Source organism: Larus michahellis, chromosome 2 (assembly GCF_964199755.1).
Source record: "Larus michahellis chromosome 2, bLarMic1.1, whole genome shotgun sequence".
Taxonomy (NCBI): Eukaryota; Metazoa; Chordata; class Aves; order Charadriiformes; family Laridae; genus Larus; species Larus michahellis.
This window is the reverse complement of record NC_133897.1, coordinates 19,820,417-19,845,802: the sequence shown is the minus strand read 5'-3', so window position 1 is coordinate 19,845,802 and position 25,386 is coordinate 19,820,417. Positions and strand designations below refer to the sequence as shown.

At 39.1% G+C, this 25,386-nt stretch overlaps 1 protein-coding gene across 6 annotated transcripts in view; it reads right to left on the bottom strand.

Annotated features, from left to right (window-relative positions):
* Window positions 1-337: 337 nt before the first annotated feature.
* PRTFDC1 (phosphoribosyl transferase domain containing 1) overlaps window positions 338-25,386 on the bottom strand; it is a 47,402-nt gene continuing 22,353 nt past the window's right edge. For 2 of the 6 annotated variants that reach the window (XM_074574442.1, XM_074574441.1), the window contains 6 exons: window positions 20,603-20,668; window positions 6,130-6,147; window positions 4,608-4,690; window positions 4,145-4,191; window positions 2,088-2,164; window positions 338-1,491 (listed from right to left, as the gene is read on the bottom strand). In XM_074574442.1, coding sequence (XP_074430543.1) covers window positions 1,387-1,491; window positions 2,088-2,164; window positions 4,145-4,191; window positions 4,608-4,690; window positions 6,130-6,147; window positions 20,603-20,668 — 396 coding nt within the window. In that variant the 3' untranslated portion in view covers window positions 338-1,386. The remainder of the gene's footprint in view (window positions 1,492-2,087; window positions 2,165-4,144; window positions 4,192-4,607; window positions 4,691-6,129; window positions 6,148-20,602; window positions 20,669-25,386) is intronic. The other 4 variants (XM_074574445.1, XM_074574444.1, XM_074574443.1 and 1 more) reach the window with 3 other exon arrangements.

Sequence of the window (25,386 nt, the reverse complement as noted above, 5' to 3'; positions counted from 1 at the left end):
CACCAGCTTCTCCCAGAGGCTGTACGGGCGTCCTTTCTTCTCTAAAACAAAGTTATTCTATGAGGGAAAGCTTTTCAACAGAAATCTTTAAAAATATAGGTTAAAATAGTAAAGAAGAGAGGGCTAAAGCATTTCGCTAGCAATCAAAATAATTCTTTGATCTTCTTCATTCCATTAACATCACGGATTTTATCCAAATAACAATAGCTTAGGAGCCACAGGACACATACATAAGTTATGTTTGGATTACCAGTTAAATACATATTTTTGAAGAGCTTTTATGGGATGTGTGAAATATGCTGAAGCAGGAAAAAAACCAACTGTGCAATGTAACAAGTGTTCTTAATATTTCTTTATTAGTTTAAAGGAACCCGAAACTAATAACAATCTGCCTCTTACAGTTCAGAGCAAAGCTATCGATACACAGCTACTTCCTTCGCATTGCCTTCCCTCGAGAAGTTGCTGAGAACAGTTACATACAGTAACAGAAGTAAATTTTTCACACTTAATACAGCATGGAAATTAACAAAATTCTTCAAACATGACATATAAGGGAAGGAGGGAATACCTAGAGTCTACCCTATTCATGAGTTAACTGGTTTTCTGTGTTTTCCTACATATTTTTTTTCTTCTCCAACATGGTCAGATCTGTATTCTGAAAGACAACAAATGGTTGCAAAAAGTCTCAACTCAGACATGCTACAAAAATCAAATCATAACTGAATAATTTTCTGACTAGCGTTAAACTTTTGTGCTTAATGAGGTTTAATTAAGAATATACGCCCAGGAGAACACTATGTTAATTTTTTTACTTGTTTGTGCCCTATAGAAGTAAAAGGATACCACGTAGAAATTGAAACCTGCCTGGCATTGTTTTGTCCTGATTACAATTCGGCACATTGAACAGGTTAGATTCTATGGCCACATGACACACCAAAACCATGACATCTTCCCATTTCAGATCAACAGTGTCTTGCAAAGGTTCGTTTTGCACCAGCAATCTAATCCAGCACGTTCTGAGAGTTGAAGCTTCTGTTCGGAAGAGGCAGTAGTGAACTGCCAGAAATGCATTACCATACAACGTACAGCTTCAGCTGAAACTTTTGAATTGTGGAATTAAATCAAAATAATGTTTTCCATTTGGCACAATGAGACTTGAGGCAGGCAAATTACTAGTCAAAAGGCATCTTATACAGTAATTTTAATACTTAAAAAAGGTAATAACTTTAAAAGCCCTCTACTTCACATTTTAGGTAAGAGCTCTCACTTCTGTAAATATTAATCAGTATCTCTAGAGTAAACTCATTATACTGAATTGAAAGAAACACGAGTCAGTTGCCCTGCTCTTCTGGGAGATGCTCGAGGGAGTGTAGTCAAATTGCTGCTTCACTGAGCTTCCAGATCTTCAGGTGAGGATGTTACTGCTTCAGACTCTGTATTTTGCTTTGCCATGATCATTGATAACACATATGTGCTGAAAAAAATATAACACTGATTGCAACAGTATAGTTGATTACATTATTAGTTATTAATACACTGTTCAGAAATACTTTCACTTGACCAATCTAGTGATCTTGTAATTACCCCTTCCTTTCCAGAGACCTGCAATTGGATACTGATTTCACTTTCTAGCTACAGCAAGTTTTTCCACTTGCAATTCCCAGCTTTGAGGTCCACCCCCGGGAGTGGGCAAGGCTTGCACCTTTTTTCCATCATAATCTCACTGAGAAAAGAGGTAGGCAACAGAGCAGTAAAAGTCCAAACCTGTCTGAACTGTAGCTGTGTGTCACTATTTACTGCTGTCTCTGCGCGCAGTGGGAATGGTGGCCCTGTGAAGTCCTAGGGCACAGAAGACGGAAGTGTAGCAGAGGAATGACTTCTGCTCTTAGGGGGAAGAGATGGGAAGGAACCAGGCACAGCTCTGACTCCTTTGGATTACTTCAGGTTTTGCAGGGAGTTCTACGCTCACTGAAAGGATCCCAACCATGACATTAAGGCCCCAGGCAGGAAGCAAATTATGGGATATTTAAGAGACCCTGGAAAAGCAAAACAGTGATTTTTTTAAACCATTTTTTAAAGAAACTTACATTTAGATCTCTGAAGTGCTCGTTGTAGTCTAAGGCATAACCTACCACAAATAAATCTGGAATTTCAAATCCATAATCTGTATTGAGACAAATAACAAACACCATCAATACAAGATCAGTGGCAATTATATAGCCCTTAAATTCATGTATTGGTTCTCTGACAAGCAAACTGTAGATATACGTAATCACTTGAGGTCATGCTACTTTTGACTTTGAGACATGAAGGTCAGCAGTGGCCCTATACCCAGTTCCCACTCACAGACTATTTGTGACAGGGATGTGAGCAGTCAGTGTAGGAGAGTTCTGTACGTTATCAGTGGCACAACAGATATGTTGCAGAAGGAAGCCAAAATCAGAGCTAAAAAATTCTGCCTACAGTTGGAAACTCCATTGGCACACGTGTGATGACAACTGTCCAGTATCACATTAACGATTTACAAAAAAAAAAAAAAGTACAACTTTAATTCTGAAGTAACTTTCGGAGATTTATATATTTTCTTCTGAGAAGAGAAAAAACTCTTTTGCATAGTATGCGACCAAAACACGTCAAATGCTTCTTAAATTAAAGCCCCAACCTTATGAAGGCTCATGCACATGCTTAATAAAGTAAATGCATGCAGAGTAGCTGAATCCTACAACTCACAAACTTCAAGCTGAGCATAGGCACGTATCTTTTTTGAGTGTGAAGGTTTGTGCGGTATCAGCACTACATAAAACAAGTTAGACTCTTTCCAAATTGTTCACTAGGTATCTAGAGACAAGCACAACCTTATGGATGCAAAAATAGGTCAGCATAAAAATTTTTACAGGTATTCAAGTAAGGAATTTATTCAGTTGTTAAAAATTGTGGATAATAGACACTTTGGAATCATAAATTCAGGCAAGTGAGCAAATGACACAGCACTGTCTGATTTTTACAAGAGTGATCTCTGATGTTTTATAAATGAATCACAGTATGAATAAACAAGGATAAAACCTGTTTCATTTTACAACATAAAAATACTAAGCTACCCTTCATGAAGTAATTTTGTTGTATTTTTGATATGTTTAACATTAGTGAATCCAGTTGAATATATAATTTACTGGATTAAATTCTAAAGGTTAAAAATACCACTATGTAAAAAGTTGTACAACAAAATGTTTGGGTCACAGTTCAGATTATTGGGCTAAAACCGCGGGGCTGTGCCCAATGTGGAGTGACTTTTGCTTCATAAAGTTTCCCTCTCTCCCACATCCCAAATCAAGACCCTTCATGCTGCCTCCTGGTACTCACCTGCCTACTCTCCTTCTACCCTCCTCCCCAGCTCAGCTGACCAGAGCCTTCTTCAGTAGCAAATACTGGTCGATCTCTTTTAGATGGATCTATTCTTTTCACTATTTAGCCACATACCTGTTATTACATCATTTATTCTAACAAGTCTAAAACGACAATAGCTTGGTATAGCTCCATTTACAGCTTCATCATAGCACAGGTACCAATAATTCAGAGCGAAGTGGTGCTGGTGTGACACCAACAGAGCAACGGGAGGAAGTTTAAAAAGCCCAATTTATCTTTTGCTTTTTTGGGGGGTGGGATTTAATTATAATATTACTGTTTACCCTTTAAACAATAATACTTTTCAAAAAATAATAAAAAGTGTTATTCTGTTATAAAAATGTAAAACCTGTGAATAACTAGGCCACAATAAAACACCTTTCATGTTCAGATGGAATCCTGCAGCTCCTCCACAGAGATGCAATGAGGAAAGAAAAGGAGGAAATGGACTTTCTCTTCAATATAGTTTGTCAGAACTGAAGATAAACACCTTTCATGAATAAAATTAAACCTTTTCATAACTTCCCTATAAAGTTAGCATTCTGCAGAAAACATCAGACTACAAGGAAGTTAGGCTTTGCAAGCCACCATTATACATGTCCTTCCATTGCATTCCATTGTCCCATTGACAATTGATATTTTACAATGCTTCTGGCAGTCCGTAGAATGATATGAAAGGCAAGTGGTAGAGTAATGGTAACTTCTTGTACTGTCATGTACAGATTTTCACAGTAACACTTACAATCTGGTCTGTACCCATCAGGCCGAGATGTTCTTTTCACCAACAAACTGTAATCAAAAACAAAATAAACCCCATGTAAAATCTAGGTATTTACCTGAATAACATGCATTAAAACTATTCCCTTTATCAAAAAACTTCCGAGCCATGTGAATCACTGTTCTTGTTCTGCTTCTCCTCCCGACAACGTCCTGATGGCAGGGAAGAGATGGGTGTGTTCCCTCTCAAAGTCCATCAGTGCCAGCCCTGAGACGGCTGAAGGGTCATTGCCACTGCAGAGCAACGCAACAGCGTTTCCTCCCCTTTCCTCCACCCTCCTCTTCGTGACTCAGGCAGCTCCTCTGCAGAGCTCCCTGTGCGATACTGCAGCATCGAATTAAAGCTGGATCTCAGAATGCGAGCTTCCACTGGAAAATATGCTGGGCTAGACTAATTAGTTACTAAGTTTTGTGATCGTTTTACTCACCTTGCCACTTTAATCATTTTTGGCTTGCATTTTTCTATATTATTAAGCAGAACCTTCATAGTCCTCCCAGTTCCAACAATATCCTTACAAAACATGAAAAATAGAAGAAGTAAAAAACAAAGGAAAGCTGAAAAGAGGAAATCTGGACAATGACTGAGCAGTTCCACCTTCTTATTTTGTGGAAATGAGGTATTTTTCCCAGTGTATTGTGAGCCACATCCAAAAAAGGTTATAATTGAGCTCACACTCTTTCAAGCAAGCACTTTATACTCATAAAATAATCACTTAGAGGCCTGTCTTGAAAATAGCTGTGTTTCTAGTAGTTGGGATGTAACATGGGTCTGGAGATGACTTCACGGGGCACTGCAAGGATGCAGGGATCAGACTTTTCATATTACGCTCAGACTACAGTATGTCAACATCTCTCCATGCCAGGGTTAAATCTGCCCTATTTGTTGTTTTATTAGTCCAGTACAAATGCACATTCTCCAGAGCTGCTGTACCCAGGCTAATCTGAATGAGATCAGTAGATACCTGGCTACAAAACCGAGCATGACCTGGAGAGGAGCTGTTGATCCTGAACTCTCTGGGTGTGGATTTTTCATTAGCACACCTTGTCTCTGCTTCCCAGCTATCCCAGCATTAACAAAGTTTGCTGCGGACATTATTAATTTCTCTGACAGCAGTTAGCATTTGCAAGTATGGAGCTCCTCGCAGCTATTCGGGTACCCAGCCATCTCTGTGGCTGATGACTTTTTTTCCCTCCTTTGCTTAGAAAAGACATTCCAACATTTATGCTTTTCCTTCATTACACTGTCCAGCTTACTTCCCACACAAGCAGACTGGACCTGAAATGCCAGTCAGATCCTGACATGCTTTCTAACCATCGCAGTTGCTTTTCCGACATTTTAGAAGAGAATCGCCTACATTAACGAAGAGAGAATTTGCAGCACCAGTGAGGTGACACATTTTCCTCTCCAATTGAATGCTGTTGATTTCCATCAGCAACGTATCTGTGACGGGCCCTCCCCAGGGGACAGTGCAGGATGCAATGCTAACGAGCAGGAGTCACGGGGACGTGAGAGAATGACCGACATTTTCAACCAGCACGTGAACAACCCTGAAGTTGTAAAGCATGTGCAGGGCTATGCTACTATTTCAAAGTCGTGCAGCTGAGAAGTGCAGGGCATCGTTCCATTTAATTCATTGCCCTCCAAGGAACAGAACAACTTGCAGAACAGGAGTCGGTGAAACCATAGAAAGAACAAATCAAATGACGCAGAAACGAAGACTCCTGGGTATTACAAGGCAGAGTACCAATTAGAGTGGCAGCAATGTAGTTTGATCCGTCACTCAATTGCAAAAAGACCGGGAGGTTATTAAGCAAATCAACCTCTCTCCCTCTTCACCGCCTCCCAGCTAAAGAAGTGTAAACACAGACGGGTTTGAGAAACTGAGCACACAATCACGCCTTGACTATGGGACTTATCTAAGTACAATATGACATAAGCACCCAACTTACCTCCACAATTAGAACATTCTGAAAGAAACAAACAAAAAGGAACACAATTACACAACATTCACAGACTAAGAGAAACAAATGTTTGAAAAAGTGAAATGAAGACAGGTAGGTCCACGTGCATATGTACAACACGGTGGGACACAAGCAGTTTCCTGATTCGTGTGCCCTGAAAAAGAGCCAGCCATAAGAGCAAGCTCTGGAGTCAGGGGCTACGACTTTATTCATCTCTAGATTATTCTTGTTGTGCAAGAACAGATGTAGCTTTGGAAAATAAAATTGGATGGAAGAAATCCAAATGGCACAAGCCTCACTTCATTCCAGTGCATCTAGCCGTGTACTACAGTGTACGCTATAGTTCACTAAAATACTGTTTCCAATGTTAACATGAGACTTCAACAATAATATTCTTACTCTGAAATAAATGCTCTTCCTCCCTCCCCTCGCCCTCCAGAAACCTCACAGTAAAGGATTACAGGCCAAGTTGTACCACCCATTCTCAAAGCACCCTTTCTTTTCAAATACTGCTGCTGAAACCAGTAGTATTACTTGAAGAGAAGGGGAGCGGTCCAGGCAAAAGCAGTGATGTCAAGCCTTATGACATCACAGTTCCGGGAATCACAATATCTAAGGTGAGTTTTCTTCTTCTATTAAAAGCAATAATAAGTAATGTCCTTATTAGAAGAAATAAAAATCTATTTATTAGTGGGCATTATCATATGCATGTACAAAAGGATGGACTCTTACAATCTTGCATTAAGATCTACTTTCTGAGATGAAATCTGCAATAGCAAGAGGAAAGTAATTTCACAAATTCCTGTATCAATCTGCCTCTCTATGTATACATCTTACATGCGTGTGCACTTGGTGTGTCCTGCAAAACCTTGAGACAGATAGTTTCGTATCCTTGCAGTATTCACCAGCCTAGCTTACATTCCATGTTCTTTCTGTCAGGCTTGTTGGCTTTGCTACATACGTAACCTGGAGGCTGTCTAACTTCCTTTGCCATCGGAGAATCCCAAGGTTGAGAGTTCTGAGAAAGACTCAAACACCATGGAGAAGGAGCGTGTGACGGGAGTGTGCTCGTGACAGTTTCATTAACTGATATATAAATACTTTTTTTAATCTTGACAACAGGAATAATATATTAATATAGATTATCTATATATCTATTCATACTGCGGTTCCTCCTAACAATCCCAGTGCTTGGCAGGGAGCCATAGCATGCTTCATGCATCGACCACTGAAGAAACACGTTACCATATACTGGATGCTTCTGAAAAGGCAAAACACTTGGTAAAGGTGTGGAGGAAACTGCCGGTAGTAGTTCAGCAAGCGTCAGCAATGGAGATATCACGCAAGAAAGCCACTAATTTAGACTGAGCTCCAGTGGAATGTGTATTAACCTTGGAGGGTGGCTCCTTTTTGGTGTTTTCATAACAGGTTTCACTGGTGGTTATCCTGCTTGGCACTCCTGAATTTCAACCTCTCAGCTGCTGACACAAACAACTCTGGATCTGAAAGACCTAGCCCTGTGGAGGTAAAAAGTCAAAGGCCTCAACAACAAAAGTCCGAAGACACCCTGCCTCTAGAAATTTCTTCCTTCAAGAAAGAATGGAAGTATGTCAGTCCTCTAGATAAGATGAAGACACCAAAAGCATTTTCAGGAGAAGCTTATGACAGGTATTCTTCTTGAAGGAAGCCATATGGATCCAAAAAGGGTTTGGCTCTCATCTGGCTTCCTGGATGAAGTCATAACTAGGAAAAACACTTCCAAAGACCAGCCCAGGACACCTGGGTCTGAGGCATAAGCAAATCACTTGATTCAGCCAGTGGACACCTGAAGATTACGTGCAGGACTAATGGTTTAACCATCCCCCAGGGAACTTGCACAGCTGGTGATATATGTAAATATTTATGTGTGTATATACACACACACACATATATATATAAAATATAAGGAGAGAGCAGAAGAGTTGACAAGGAAAGAACATCACCAGAACTAGAGATGGAAATGAACTCCTTTAGTACCAGCAAGCAGTCCAGGCTGACTGCGGGTGGCACATGGTGAGAGAGGCTGACCTGACATCCTGACCCATCTGCCAGTTTCGTGCATCTCTTGCTACTCTTCATACTGTTGCCAAGAACTTTCCTACCAAAGGAAAAGCACAGATCTTCTAGTGACAAAACCTATCCAGCAGCTATGGCATGAGTTGGGACATACCAAAACTGACATGGCAGAGGGCTGCAAAGTCCTGCGTTAGCAGACTGTGTCAGGGTGCAGCAAAGGCTTGTTGCTCCCTGAGTGAAGGGTAGCCATGAACTGAGGGCAATAACACAGCCGGCAGTGCAAGGGCCTCACCAGCCCCACAGTGCCCCAGCGAGGCGGGCGGGCAGACCTGAGACCTGTTCGACCAAGAGTGCAACATCATCAGGTGAGTTCATGGTGATGAGGCAGATCTGAGGTGAAGCTGGGATGTCAGTCCACAGGTTGGGATCAGGTCCAGGGAGAGTAAATATGATCAAACACAGACCACTGATCTCCAGGCAGGACCACAGTGATGAGACAGGTCCGAGGTTAAACTGGGAAGTCAGTCTGTGAGCTGGGGTTGGGATCAATGTCTGTAGTAACACACAGCCATGGCTGTAGCTGAGCTGAAGACAGGTACCCATACAGCATAGCTCAGGCATAGACGAAAAGGCCAGGGTGGAGGGGAACTGAGGCTCCTGTGCTCACAGGTGAGGGTAGGGGCCCCAAGTGACACAGGTCATGGCTATTAAGGCCTGTTTGTGCACACAGGGCTGTGACAGATTGAGAGAAACACATAGTCCTGGGACAGTCTGTTGATAGACAAATATGGGTTTTTGCTACCACATCTGCTCCAGCTATCCTATCGTGAGCAGCAATAGGGATTCTCTTGCTTACTCATAAGTGGAAATCATAAAATTAGACAGAATGAGGGGACAGCAGCCTCCCTGGCCATGGAATTGGGATTAAACCAATAGAGAGGAGCAGACCTTACTAATGAACTTGTGAGAAAAAAAATCATAGAAACTAATAGAATAAGGGGCTGAGGAGACCATGAAAGTTCATCAAGACTATTCTGTTGGCCTGAATAATCAACTTAAAACTATCCCTCACAGATATCTGATTTACCTGTTCTTGAACACGATGAGGGCTTCAGAACCTCCCCAGGCAATGTGTCTCAGTGCCTCATCATCTAAGAGCCAAAATACAGTTAGAAAACCTCTGTTGCTATTTGGCCTGAACTTGTTTTGCAGTGGACACAGAAAGAGCTCCATTTTCTTCTCTTTTTAACTTCTTCTATATTTGAAGACAGATGTATTTCCCTTTTCCTCTTCTTCAGATTAAACAACCCCTATTTATTCAACATTTTCTCACAAATTATATTTTCTAGCTTTCTGGCCATTCTTCTGCTCTCCTCTGGAACCTGTCCAGTTGGTCAGAGTCCTTCTCCAGTTGTGGTGCCCCAAACCAAAGAGAAGCCTTTTTGAGTGTCAAGAATAAAAGAACCATTTTGTATGCTTTATAAATACTCCTCCTTTCTATATATTCCAGTATAAGTTACATCTCCTATAAAGGTATGCTGTTGTCTCACGTGCCCACCTAAGTGATCCACCTATTGTCTCCCATTCAGAACTGTTGCTTAGTCAGTCTTCCTCACTTGCCTTTATGCAAAAGATTACTTCTATATAAGCAGAGAAGTTAGTATTCATCTTTATTGTCATTATATGTCAATCTTTGAACCAAATTCTTGAAATAATTTCTTAAGATCATAATAATATCTTGTAGTATTTTTCCAGGTAGTATCACTAGCATTAAGTGCTAATTCTATCTTTTAAATCATGAACTAAATATTGTATAGTCCCTGGAGAACATGCTTTAATGCATCCAGTCTGACAATGAAGTGTAATTAACTGTTTCTTGAGAGCAGCTTTCCAACCAATTATACATCTGTCTAATAGAAATTTAATCTTGTCTACATTTTCTTATCACAAATGACTCATATGAAGAAGATTACCATGGATCCAGACATGCCTGAAGGGCTTGTCTGGCCACAAGAGTGATAGTCACCTGTGCGTGACTTCAGCTGAAGTGCAAGATCTCATATTTATTGACTAACTTGAGAAGGAAGGATATTGGACCCTGAAATTGTCTGACCAGCATTCTATTACTCTTTCCTCTTCTCCTCGGATTCAAGGAGTCCAACAGTTACAAATGATATGCACTGGGAGATTTGGTCCTTTGAAAGTCCCTTTAATCAGGCCGTTGCCTAGGTCAGGAAACACAGATTCTGTTTTGCATTATGCACATTCTCATTATTTCCAAAACATGGATGAGGATTTTCTGTGCTCTGGAGAAATCCTGTATGTAAGGACTTTGTAGTGGAAAAGCCGCTATAAAATATTTAGATATGAAAACATTTTGTACATATAAATAAGCAGGGATCCTGATCATTGAGAGTGATAGATTAATCCCTGTTTTGACTAGGCAGGCCTTAACTTTTGCTTATGACTGAAGGCATTCAAAATGGTTTGCCACCCTCTGATATACCAAAAACCGCCTCCTTCGAAACAACATGATGTGCTGTCAAAACGACTGTATTGCTGCCTATCCCCTACCTTGCTCCTGTTGGAGCAGGCTACTGAGTGAAGGGTTCCAGAAAAGGGATGGCATAGCAGAGCAGCAGAGGAACAAACTGCCAAGAAATGGTTTGACATACAGTATCCAAGACTAGATAGTGGTGATGTGTAATAAAACTGGTTGAAATAGATTCGCTTATCCTTGAGCAGATGGATAGAAGAAGATGAAAGAAGAATGCAATGGGTACAACAAATTGGTACATTATCAGTAATGTCACCATCATCCTAAATGCACAGCCGGCTGCATCCAGCATATCTTGTGAAAGGTCACATTTACAAGAAAGACCTTATTCAGCTTCATCATGAAATCCACCTGTGGGCTGGTGGGCAGGAGACTGGTGAAACTCCTCACCTTGTGGTGCTGCAGCAGTAACTGATAGCTGGACAAAAGCTGGACGCTGAAGAAAAGATCTTTTTTCAAGTATATGTGTTTGAAGCTCCTATACCACATAGATCAAGACAGTTTTGTCCTTTCAGATACATCTGAGGCAATTGCAGAGGAGGAAACCACATGAAAAGAAAAGTAATCCAGCCTTCTGGCATGCGTTTGATATTTTCTGTCTATTTTTGGAGCTTGGAGAACAGGAAATAGCAGTATTTACTGACATGTTAACTAGACCGAAGATGGCTTAATTTCTGAGTAGGTCCGTCTTCACCAATACGATCTGTGAAGTACATCCAGAAATCTAATAATTGTGCTAATATATCTTACAGTGAGACACAGAGAACAGTCAGTTTTTTAAAGTATGTCCTGGAAAGACTTCTTATATAGTTCAAATAAAGAAGGGGCGGTGGCTCAACTCTCAGAGACTTAAACACCTTTCTACTGAGTCGTTGCAAGAGAATCAGCAGCTTTCATTGCTGATGGATCAGAGGGATGGTTGGGAGCTGACAGATATGTGTATGGCTGTGATTCATCCTGTGTTTACAGCTGTTTCTAGCCGGTAGCTGGCAGGAAGTAGGCTGGTGCAATACAGAATCATAGAATTATAGAATATCTCAAGTTGGAAGGGACACATAAGGATCATTGAGTCCAACTCCCTGCTCTTCACAGGACTACATAAAACTAAACCATACGACTAAGAGCGTTGTGCAGACGCTCCTTGAACTCTGACAGGCTTGGGGCCCTGACCACTTCCCTGGGGAGCTGTTCCAGAACAGACCACTCTCCCAGTGAGGAACCATTTCCTAATGTCCAATCTGAACTCCCCCTGACGCAGCTTCATTCCATTTCCTCGTGTCCTATCACTGGTCACCAGAGAGAGGAGATCAGCCCCTCCCTCTCCACTGCCCCCCTCGAGGAAGGTGTAGACTGCCATGAGGTCACCTCTCAGCCTTCTCTTCTCCCAGCTGAACAAACCAAGTGACCTCAGCCACTCCTCATAAGTCTTGCCCTCAAGACCTTTCACCATCTTGGTCACTCTCCTCTGGACACTAATAGTTTGATGTCCTTCTTGCCACTGAGGCACCCAAAACTGCACACAGTATACACCAGTGCAGTGTAGAATGGGACAATCACCTCCCTCGACCAGCTAGCTATGCTGTGCTTGATGCACCCCAGGAGGCTGTTTGCCCTTTTGTCTGCCAGGACACAGTGTTGACTCATATTCAACTTGCCATCAACTTAAACTGCCAGATCTCTTTCCACAGGGCTGCTCTCCAGCCTCTCATCCCCCAGTTTGCATGTGTAACCAGGATTACCCTGTCCCAGGTGGAAAACCCAGTACTTGCTCTCGTTAAATGTCATACGGTGGTGATTGCCCAGCTCTCCAGCCTATCCTGATCTCTGTAAGGCCTCTCACCCTTCAAGGGAGTCCACAGCTCCTCTTGGTTTAGTGTCATTTGCAAACTTACTTAATGTACATTCAATGCCTGTGTCCAGATCATTTATAAAAACATTAAAGAGCACTGGCCGTAAAATTGTACTCTGCGTTATTAAACCCTAAAATTGTACTCTTAACTGTGTTTTTAAATGCAAAGGGGTGCTGTGAAGTTTAAAATTCTCCAGTTTTGAGTGATCAGGGTGCATACAACTTGCGACTCTGCAGATGGACATTTGGACTGAGCAGAAATAACATTTGTGGTGCAAACTGGATCTACACAAAAATAAAATTTGTGCTCTCATATCCTTTTTTAGACAGCAGTAAAAATGGTTCATAGCAGCATGTCTTGGGACAGCTGGAAAAAGCAGGAATTTTTTGGCAATGTTAGTACTATGTAAAATGAAGAAGAAATAATTTCTAATCCCTGTATTCCAGGTGTATTTGTCTCTCGTGTTAAATTTCAATGTACCTGTGAATTTTACCATTTTTAATAATGGACTGGAAACCTGCGAAAATTGAAAATCTGTAGTTTACTGCTTTTCAAAGCCACATGAGCTTATACACGGCAAATAGGTTTTTATTATAAAACATGTAAGAAAAATTCTGACTTGTAATAAGCTGAAAAATACTCCGGCACTGAGTCAATACATTTCTATTGTTTACCTTCCGACAGGTCAGTAATAAATGGAACAATGTCAGCTAACAAGACCAAGCAGAGTCATGAGATCATGTATGCCTCCTGCCTGACAGTAGTAAGTGCTATGGAAACTATTTTTCACCTTCCTGGAAAACAAAAGCAATTTTTTCTAGATTTTGATTTTACGTTCCATTTAGAAGACTGATTTCAAAGGAGAAATTGCTATTAAATAACAGTGCTATGAAATTAGCATTGAATAAGTGTTTGAGGAAAAGGCTGTCTTTGAATTCATGTAAAATGTAAAATTTTAACAAGGTAAAATTCTAAGTTACAAATTTAGAAAGAGGGAGTCTTTCCTGGAAAACAGAAACTCTACTTAAGTAATCAAAGAAACAACCATACTTAATGCAATACTACAGCTAAGAGGACAAACACAGCCCTTGTCTGTAGAGCAAGAAAATCAGGTAGGTACACAGAGGGTATTTTCTCCTTAAATGTTTCAGCATAAAATCAGTAGTATAACATGCACATACATTGGGAAAAAAAACCCAAAACACAGCAAAACAAACAACTGTTAAAAAAAAAGCAAATACAGAAAGAACTTAAGACTGAGAAGAGCAGAATGATTTGAAACCTGGAAAAAACACCTTACAGTGAAGTAATGTTTGTAGCAGAAAGTAATAGCTTTTATTTAATTAACAGCCAAGTTCCCAGTGGGAGAACATTTTTCTCAAAAGAACTTTGACCTTTCAGCCCACAGCCTCAAAGAGACCACAAAATACCTTCAACAGCTGAGCCTGGGAACAAAAATTCAGAACTGCTGTATGCACTAGAAATCGTGGACTCAATAAAATACTGGCTTTATGGCACATTATAATCTTCCACTGCAGCTGACCTCCAACTCATTTATCAGTGTTCCACAGCTGATAATTTGCTCTCTTATTTTAGCTCATAGGAATTTTTAACGTTTTTATCTGCCCCTTTGGTCATAGGGCAGGTGATCATGTAGGACAATCACTTTTTTCTCCCAAATTGACTGATTACCACATTAGGTTAAAATTAAGAGTTTCTCTCAATCTGTACTTAGCATGAAGTTTGCTGATTGTGTTCAGACCAACAGAAGGATCTGCATGCTTGAAATTTTGTTTCTTACAACTGTATCAATTGCCTAGTATTAATTTCCTGTTATTAATTCTACGTTCAAACTGTGTCTCATTTACATCTTACAGAACACCAGCACTTTACAGCAGGCTCCCAATGCATTACTTTATCTAAAAGAAGCCTAAGGAATGACTGGATGGTAGGCAAATATGCAACCATATGGCAATATAAATTTGATAATGGCAAGCTGCTCAATCTAGTAGGCAAAGGTATTAAAAAATGCAACAGCGAAAGGCAAAAAGCTATCCAAATTCAGAAGAGAAAACTAGGTTCATCATTTTAGCAATGATGACAGTTGACTGTTATATGAACATAATATGAAAGACTTTTGAGAAATTAGACATCTAAGTAGGAGCTTTCTACAGGGTTCTAGAACAGGTCATGAATGTCTGATTTTAATCTTTTCTGCTGGGCTGATCCACATCTTATGGCATTCCTGAAAGGACAGATATCATATATCAAAAACATTATGTTTTTAGAGAGTTTGGTCAGTGTCAGCTGCTGATGGAAGCAACTTGGTTAGTGCATTAAGAGTCTACGTACATAGACTCCAGCTACTTAAAGTCTGTAAAACTAGTTCAGTATCTCCAAGAGTTAACAGAATGGGGGACATAATGAAGGGCATGATGATACACTCTCCATTTTGTTTTTTGTTCTCACTGTTTTGTTCTTAGAGAGCATTGTGTTGAAAGCTGTACATGTACATGTTTTGCTCGCAGCCATCTTTACAACATGCTTCTGTTGTGCCTAAGTAGAGAAAATGGCCATAATCACTCTAAAGGTAATGCAGGAATGGATCACTGTCTCCGTTCTCTGACTTGAAGGAAAAAGTATAATTTTCTGATCATCTGGAATTGGAAGAGGATCTTCTGGACACAGGTAAAATGAACAGAATTATGAACATGTATGATGTAGAAGCAGGAAGAATGGGGGTGAGCAGAGCCCATGTGAAAAATAGGATAGGAAGCCTAAGATGTTTTATTTCAACTTTCCTTCCTCCAGAACAACAACAACAAAAGAAAATGATGAACAGGACAAGAGATTACCTAAGAAGGAAGTGCAAAGAAAGGTGATTGACTTTGGGGAAGAAAAGAAATAGTGTCTTTTGCTGTGCAAAAAGCAGTTAAGGATGGCAACTGTCAGAAGAGTAGACAGTATAAAATCTAATTAAGAAAAAACAGAGAACAACAAAAGTGACTAAAGATGGCAGTTAAGTAGAGGTACTGAAGATGTGGAATGCTTCGAGGCACATAAAATCAACCTTTGAAAAGATGAAAAAGGCAAGGCAGCACGTCTGATAGGAATACAGTAAGATGTAGAGAGGAATGGGGGACATGACTATTGCAGAAGTGTATAGTGGATTTTGTATACCTTTACTGTCAGGTAAAGAGTCTCCCATGCACATAATGTTCTAAAGAGAATGCCATTATTTTTTTCTGCAAATTTATTGGCATTATTCCAGAAAGGAATGCATGTAGGGAGAGAAAGCACAACATTAGTCAAGGTGGAGAATACTGAAGCTGAAAAAAAATAAATACACAACCAACAGAATTATGAGAAACAAACTTGGAATGGTGAAGGAGAAGATAATATGTATTTTAAATCTAAAAAATAAAACTTTGTGTTGTGCAGTTGCCACATTTATGTTGCGTTAAATACTGAAATGCTAACATATTTAGGAGAATGCTAGAGAAACAGGTCTCAGAATTGTTGTTAGAAGCTATGACATGCAGAGAAAATGTCTCAGTAAAATACGAGAAGAAATGAGAGGCATAAGAAAAGAAAGTGAGATTGCATTATGTTCCTGGAACATCTTACCATATGAAAAGTGGGGCAAGAAAATGGTAGACAGTGAATAAAATGATTTAGGTGAGACATATAAAGGAAGTTTGGAGATTTTATAGCACAAATCCTGCAGGAAGGAAGTGAGGAATGTTGCACGGTGGATATCTTCCTCTGAGTGAAACCTCTCTTTGATATGAGCTGATCAGTTATTTTAGGAGAGCATCGGAGTAGTAGTGATGGTGTGCTCAAACTAAAACAATTAAGTGCAGAGAGAATATAAGACATTCACTTTCTTTTTTTCTTGATCATTATTTATTACCTTCTACACTTCTCCAAAAATGCCCAAACCACTGGCTGTCAACAAGATGTACTTAATATGAACAAGGGGAACAGTCCTTCATAAAGAAGGTAAGCATTGACCCATATCACAGACAGACGGAATATCAGAAATCGCTGGCTCCATAATTGTATTGTACTAACTACATAACTACTTTGTTTTAATTAAAAGTTCTTACTAACCTAACAAATAAGAATGATTGATTTTGTTCACATTCTATGTTATGTAGAAATAGTGATAATGACAAAAATACATGGATCCATTTTTGACATCAAATACATTATACAACTGTAATAAGTATTGCAATTGCAAAATGATATAAACTCTAAGTTTATGATTTTGTTTAACTTCTCTCATTTACAAGGAGATAAGTCACAGTGGTATAGGAGCTTTTTTGAAAGGCTACAGGCTGCCCAGGGAAGCGGTTGAGGCACCATCCCTGGAGGTATTAAAAGACAGGCAGACATAGTGCTTAGAGATACGGTTTAGTGATGGTTTTTGACAGAGTTAGGTTGATGGTTGGACTTGATGATCTGAAAGGTCCCTTCCAACCTGGGCAATGCTATGATTCTATGACACATTACATATGGAGCGATATACAGAATGGTTCCTGTCAGTAGAGACTTCGGACTACGTAACCAGCTCCAAAGCTCTTGGGACAAAATATACACATGTCCAGGTATAAGAGGTAAATGGCAGTGATAACTTACAACTCTGGTACAGCTGAATCTACTGAAGTTTCTAGATGTTTTAAAATTTACTTTGTTTAAATGCCCAAAATAATGTAAAATATGTTACAAATTTTTACAGTATTATACAGTATAATTACAGTATTAACACTAAACAGGGTTATATTATTTGTTCTTTCACCTCATCTACATAAATTTTCATAGCTTTCTTGCTTTCAAACAGGGCCTCTAGTTTTCTGGACAGCTATTAATTATCTCCCCATTTTCAAAATTTATTCCTCTTTACAAATGTTAATGATAATTTTTACCCAAATGAGCATTTCAGCTTTAAAGTAATTGAAAACTAAGCAGCTACTTAACTAATCAGCTACTGAGAGATTTTATGTTCACCACTTACATCATGAAAGGAGAGATTTTGAAATTATATTTTTTCTGCATAGAAATGAATAGTAACAAAGCATTAGAGTCTTAAGCTATATCAGGACTCATTCTTCAAGTGCCTTTATTAATGATTCATGCCACGGAAATCTTCATTCTTACCTCTGTGACCTTCTTCACAGAAGAAGAATTTCATATTGTGGATGACTTTCTTCAGGTAACAGTTTGGGTCTATGTAGTAACTCTCCCCTCTCTCAGAATATTTATATTTTTCATGGTTTGGGTCATTATACAGTTTTCCTAGGCTTGTAATATTTTTATAAACAAAAGCATATTGTAGAGAAGTACAGAGGAGATATTCTTCCTTCTGAAGAGCTATTATCTTTAACAGCCTCTTTTTAATTAGCTTTTAAAATTTCTTGCTTTCTTTAAGCTTTTTCAGAAAAAACATTGCTATAGAACAGCACCTTCATGAATATACTCAGTAATCTTTTTGTCCAATAATAAGTAATGCATGGAAAATTACTTAGTTGTTCACTAAGATTATAGGCTAGCGGAGGTTCCAGGTATTATTACTTAATGAGGAGCACTTTAAGATAAAAATCTCAGAATCTTTTGTCTGCAGATTTCAAAACTGTTTACATTATTGATGCTTTTGAACTTTACAGAAGCTCAATGGAACTTGCATTCCGAACCCATGCTGGCATTTTTAAAAACAACTTCCACAATCACCAAGTTAATGGGACTTAACCTGGCGTATTAATTTTTCAATATAATTACAGTCTTTTCTTAACAAGCACTGCAAGCAGGCAGAAGAAGCACCCAGCTCAATTAAAAGCAGGGAAGTTGAATTCTATTGGTAAGTATTCCACTAATTCACTCGGTGACTTAGAATGGTTACTAAAGCCAGTAGTTTTAAAAGGCAGCAGATAAACTAAGGTACTAAAAAACACTTCAAGGAAAGATTTACATTGACTGTAGGAGGCTCTGAATCAGTGTGCAAATGACTGATTAGTAAAATGTGCTGAATACTTGCACTAATTGCTTAAGTCAACAACAGATGGAGGAGTTGGCATCCATGGACATAAGGCCACTCCTTCATATATCCAACTTTAGATGTGTAAGTATGAACATTTGAGCTCAAGCATTGCATCCCAGCTTTTCAATCAGTAAAATAAGTCTTAAGGAAACCCCATTCTCACTTGTTATAGTGAAAATGCTGTTTAATTATTCATACATCAGCTGTGTCACAGACAACCACACATACAAACAACCGCCAAACATGCCTTGCCTTCAGCAAGTCTGCTCCCCCAGCAGTCCCAGCCCTCCCTTCCTGCTCTGCTTCAGCCTCTCCACACCCAGCTTCCAGATCTGGGCTCCCTTCCTCATCATCAGCTGCCTTTGTTCCCAAACCAGCCCCTTCCCGCCTACCCAAGATCCCAGCCTCCTTACCCAGCGATCTTAAACTACATTGCTCTTCAGGCTTCTCCTCAGGTATGTCCTAGCCTCCCAACAGCCAAATTTTATGTCCTGTTCCATCCCTGGGAACAGGAGGGTGACACCACTGAGAAAAGGGTCACCACGGTTTTCAGTATAAGACAGCAATTTACTTAATTTTTGGAAAGAGCAGAATTACTTGGGGTGAAATTTTCCGTCTTTCATACATATGTGGACACACACAAATACACAAAAGTCCTGCAAAAGAAAATAATGTTTTGCCCCAGTGAATTCAAATGATACCAGAAAGATTATATCTGGAAAAGATATTAATAACTGGAACCATTCATGGAGAAAATTTGGAATTGGAAGATGGGGAAGGGGAGCTGGGCTTGGAAGCTGAGAAAGTGTTTAGACTATCTGGGAAAGAGATAGGTTAGGTAAGATGAATAGGTGCACTGCCAGTTCTGCCTGTGAGGTAGAGAAACATGCAAAGTCATCATAGAAAAACAGGTAGCTCCAGTGTTCGAATATAAGAAAGTAGCAAATGAATATTTTCCAAGAACGTGATTAATGCTCTAGTGATCATTTAGAAACAAACACCCAGAAGGAATATTTAGAAGTGCAAATTGAGGACATATGTATCACTAAAATATTCTGAGTGTAACAGCATTTTTTTTCATTTAAGTTCTAGTTGCATCAAAACCTATTTAATATTAATGAAATATTTAAAGTTAAGTTTCTCTTCTTTTTTTTGTGTGCTATAGTACAACAAAACAAATGAGTTTGCTAGTGCTACATTCGAGTGCTTTGAAGAAAATGCTATTATTCAGTGGCAGCTAATAAAAGCGTAACTGCATGTACAGTACAAATAACAAGATAAGTATTATGTTGCCTTAATGCATAAGTAAAGAATCCATTTCTGACCATTTTCCACACAGACCATTTGCCTAATGAAATCAGCCTTCCTTCCTCTTCAAAGTACTGCTTTGTATTACCATGGCTGGATGAAAATAGCCTTTTCACTGACTCAAACCACTCTCTCTCATTACCGCTATGTTCAAGCATAGTGGAAAGCAAATTCAGTCATACGGCCAGCCTGATGTTGAAATAAAAAAAATTCCCATTTGATTATCTGAGTGAAAAGTTCCATAACTGAACTTTGTACAGTAGGCAAAATTGTATTAAACTCCTCATATGCTGAATTCAACAGGGATACTCAACATGCAATTTGCTTGCATGCACTCAAGGAGGGCAGAAAAAATAAGGCTCCACGACATAAACAAGCTCAGGGCAAGCATTCCAGTACAAATTTTGCCCACAATCTCACTGATGGTATGTACGTCACTATTGGGAAGCCCCTACACTAGGATGGAGGGGCAACATTCTGATCTTTCGGGGCAGCTGCAATCTGAAAGCAATGGCATTACAGCAATTTAATAGAGATTAATAACTTTCTTTGATTCCAATATTAGTATGTGGCAGTCCACGTGCAAAATTATCCAGCTTTTGTCAAGTGTTTCCAGTGGATGTATTTTCTTTCTTAAATTTAAAATTAACAAACCTTCCCAGTCAGCTTTGAAAGATCATCTCCTCCCATTATCTGCATATCTTGCATAGACTGATCATTCTGAAAGAAGAAAGACAAAACTTTGTAATTGAATGTAACTGTATAAAATACAAGTATAAACATGTTAACTTTTTTTGGATCTTTCAGAGTCTTGGTAATCAATATTGTCTAATGCTGGTTAGTATTGGTGTATGACAAAACCACACTCTCACTTGTTCCTGTGGCTTCTGTCATCTCCTGGTTGTATTTAAGCTAATATCAAGCTCCAGGCTTTACTGAACTAGAAAAAGTTGCCTCTTTCTTTTTAAAATAAATAATGTTCCCTTGCTTGCTATTTCTTAATATGACAAGTGTTGAGTAATGTACTTGTCCCTTTCACAACGCGAAGACAGGAGGATCTCAACACTTGACCAAACACCTGTAAGCACTTTCTTTTTTTGGAACAGTCTTTAGAAACACAGGCAAAATTTGTTCACATCTGTCACTCACACAGAGAACTCAGCTATTTTTGAAGACGTTCACTAAGTATTTTTTTGGGGGGAGGGAAGTTTTCAAAAATTATCACTTGTTATCAAGAATAGTTTCAGTGTGCCGTACAATTTCAAGAGTTTTGGGTTTGCTTTTTCAACAAACTCAAAGATAGAATCCTTGAGGTCAATTCCATAAAATAAAATACTGCCAATTAGGTCAAACTAAACACAACATAAAAGTATGCTTTCATTTTCCTATTAGAAAAGGTATTTTTTTAAAAAAATCAGTAAAACAACTTTTTTTGATAAATTTGTTTCACAGACATTTCTAGTTGAAATTCGTTCTGATAGAGAAGTCTCAACCAGCTCTAGTTCGAATTCATGATCAGCAGCACACAGAGTTAAGACCACATAAGGGAGACATACAGAAGCCCTACTTTTAAAGGAAGACAAAGAGGCCTTAAAGAAGGTAGCAAATTAAAAAATATACAGTCATGGCCAAGCTATATGAACTTTCCAAACAAAGCAAGAGCAAAACTAAGTATAGTTAATGTGGTTTTTCTGCCAAATTGGTGCACGTGCTAATCTAATCTCCCTACCTGTAGGAAGACAGTGTTAGTCCTATTTTAGTAATAGCTGCAGCACCACGACGTGACACTGCAATTTACTAGTAACATCAGGAAGCTTTATCATTACAAACAACTGACAAAAATGCAGTACTTGAATACTTTGCTTTTATTTTGTAAAGTCAGTGCTCTGAAGTCAGATGTTTTTCCACGAATAAAAAATGGGACAGCAGGACTTCGAAGGTACGTGAGGATTTACTGGGCTAAGGGGTTTATAGCTCCTCTTCTTCCCCTCAAAAACCAGCACCAGCGGCACGGTCCCAGCCGCACGCCTGTGCAGACGGAAACCGCATCTGCCCACGCTCACAGCCCAGGTGGCAAAAGTCCAGGGACTTCGAAGGCACCTTTGCAGCCAGCCGATCACAAGCAATCTGACATCCCCAGGAACTATTCGCGGTCCCCATGGGAACAGGTTGTCTAAATTAATACAGCCTTCCTGAGTAACTGTAGGTAAAGGTTGCAGAATTGCCCAGAAGACAATTTCTCCAGGTTTGCATGCTGCAGACCCACCAAAAGGCTCCCCTTTTACTCAGACTCCACTGCCCAAAAAACTCTCACACCACAGCTTTGTAAGAGGTCCTTGGTAGTCATTGCCTTGAAAGACACATTTTAGACCTGCCCTCACTTTTTCTCCACCGGATCTAGGAGCTTTAGATCCTTTTCATGCTGCTCTGCTTTGTTTCCTGGGAAACGGAGCTAGACCAGGAATGAAAGTTGCATCCCATATGTTTTCTAATATAAGTTTCAACATTTCTTTTGTTCTTGTAAAGAAAAACAGGAAGAAAAAAAAAACAACAAAGCAAGCAACCGATTCCTATAATATTATTTTAAAACTAAATAAAATGTGGAAATAGAGAAGATTTTACGTTCAGGCTTAAAAGCGTAAACCTTTTGTTGTAGAGCAAGACAGGTCACTCTTCAAAAGTCAGGGACATATTCAGGTCAAGACTATAAAAGGCAGATAGTTTCTAATATCTATCATGGTATGTATAACCAATGCGGCGACATTTTTTTTTTCAATTCCAAATAAGAAAGACTGGAATTTCAGTAACAACCAACACACAGGAATTACCGAAGGGGCAGTTTGCCCTTAGTTGCTAGTTTAAAACAAGAGAGAAAAAAAATCCCAACAGTGAGGTACAATGATTAATGAACTTATTTATATTTAACTTTAAAAAAATCTCGGGGGTCTTCACAGCAGCACTGTTTCCTTTGCATTTGGTATTTCTGGCTCCAGCTGAAAGGAAGATGCTGAAATAGCATCTTCATTGCTGGCAAGCAGTTAAGCAAACACAAAAGCCATTGAGAGCTGAGCGATCAGAGCATCCTGTCAAGCCGCGTATTCACACATTGGCCGTTGTGACACAATTGCACACAATTATGAAAATCCTCGTGTTCTGACTGGAGAATGATCTCTGTTAGAGGACAGGGCTGAGTATTCACTGTGCCTAAAAACCACATATAAAAATGCAGCTGAGAACCCTCCAGCCAAGGTGCTTTCAAGAAATGTAAAGAAAATTACTTGCATCATGCACTAGAGTAATTCTATTGCAAAAAAAAATTCAGATGCCTGATTTTAATGCCATTTATAACTATAACTACGCTCATCAATTAACTCGTATTGTAAAATACATACCTGCCAAACAGCAAGACTCAATACCACGATGTCACATTAGCGTAATCATAATATTCACATAGATAACATGCACACTATGGTTGCCATAGGAACCTCTCAAGGCTTTTTGCTGAATTCTCAGTTTACAATCTCAAAATAACACTGCACTAAATATTAAGTGCAATAAATGTCAGGAAAGAAAAAAGAATTGGTACTGTTTCATTCAGTACCAATTACTGTCAATTCAGAACTGTTTGTTTTATTTTCATGTCCTCAAGTCATTCAGAGCCTCTTTTTTCCTTTCGGAGTTGTTCCATACCTTGACAAAACTGATACAATTGAGTTTCTAGGACTTCTTATAAATGCAGAGACATTAATTAAAGGTTCATTTTCCGTCTCCCAAAGTTCCTCAATACTTGCTTTCTAACATCCTTAAACCCTATCAACACTATTTTTGCTGTTAAATGTTTGACACTAAATATAATGTCCTAGATAGAGACATATCAAAATCCCACTGTGGTTAGTGCAGCACAAAATTTATTGCAGCTGTTTCTAACAAGATATGATGCATTTTGTCGCATTGCAAGCTATATATAATACTGCATTTCTGATTTTTTCCTGTGTTTAATAAATCTGCATTTTCCAGGATAAATGTCACTTTCCTTGGTTTTACTTGCTATGTTGTGCTTTTTCACCTGTTCATCTTTGGTTTTTAATTCTATTTCATTCAGACCTTGTCAATATACATCTTCAGATCCTAGGAATACTTGACGAATGAAAGTAAGAATGTTGCTATTTCCACCTCCATTTTTCATGGCATGCAAGATAAAACTTTGAGTTTCTATGTTGATTGGAAGTATAGATATTTAAATTCCGTCTATACTAAGTCATGTCTTTTGAACTGGGTGGGGCACAGAATTATTACATCTCTTTTACATCTCCTGAGATCAACACTTGGACATAGTTCAAGTTACAAGTGAAATGAGTTGGGTGGTCTCAGGAAAATTTATTATAAACAGCATTGCTCATCTGAAAATTGCCCCAAACTGTGAACATCTGTTACTCTTCTAAAGAAACAGAATCTGGAGTACATTAATACTGGGCTCATTGAAACAATCATGGCAAAAAAAGAAGCTCTAACATAACAGTTAAAATGCATAACTAAATTATGAAATATGGACACCGGGTCATTATCACACATTTAGTTACTATAGTCTGCACAGTTCGTATGGAATTTCTTGGAAAAAATGCAATTACCTTTTTCTCCTAAAATTCACCGTGGAAACTCTTAACAAAGAAGGATGTGACCATCTGACCTGTTCTGCTTTGCTTTCTGCCACTTGGCTGATACAGCAGGTCCGCTAACCTGAGGACAGCTGTAATTTTGCACCATCATCCCAACTCCCACAGCTGGGTTTTCCAGGAAGGTTTTGACGAAAAAGAAGTGGTTGACAGACCATTACTTTCAGTTGTCCCTTGGAACTTCAAGCCATTGAATACAGAGCATCTCGAAGGCTTCTCTTATCCTTCCCTAATGGCCAAGTGAAATGGCTAAGACAGAATTACTGCCTGTGACGTTCCCAACTGTGACTGACCCACAATCGACAGAATTTGAAAAGCAAGAGTCAAGCACCTCTTCACCAGTAGATTTGGTGCAACATGTCCACTAAAGCAGAATAGAGTTCAGTCGTCACATTTACTTTGCCTCAGCTTTTATTTTCCATTAAGAAATATCGTTATGTCCATGTCATTAAGGCTGCGTGTGATCTATGCTGCTTCTGTTCTCATAGGGTGAGACCTCATGACCTCAAAACGTCTTCATTAAAGACAGGATCATTCTGTTCCTAATTTAGGCATCTGAAAGTTAAGACATCTAAATCTATGCATCCTGGGCTCCCTTTTAATCAATGGAGAAAACAAGATAGATCATCTGTTTCACCATATGGGATATCTACAGCAAATAACCTAAACATAGACATCTGACTGTGAGAAATCTGAAGTTAGGTGAGACGAATCCCAGCTTAAGACATGAGATCAGTATTTTCTTCCTAAAAACCTCACTGACCA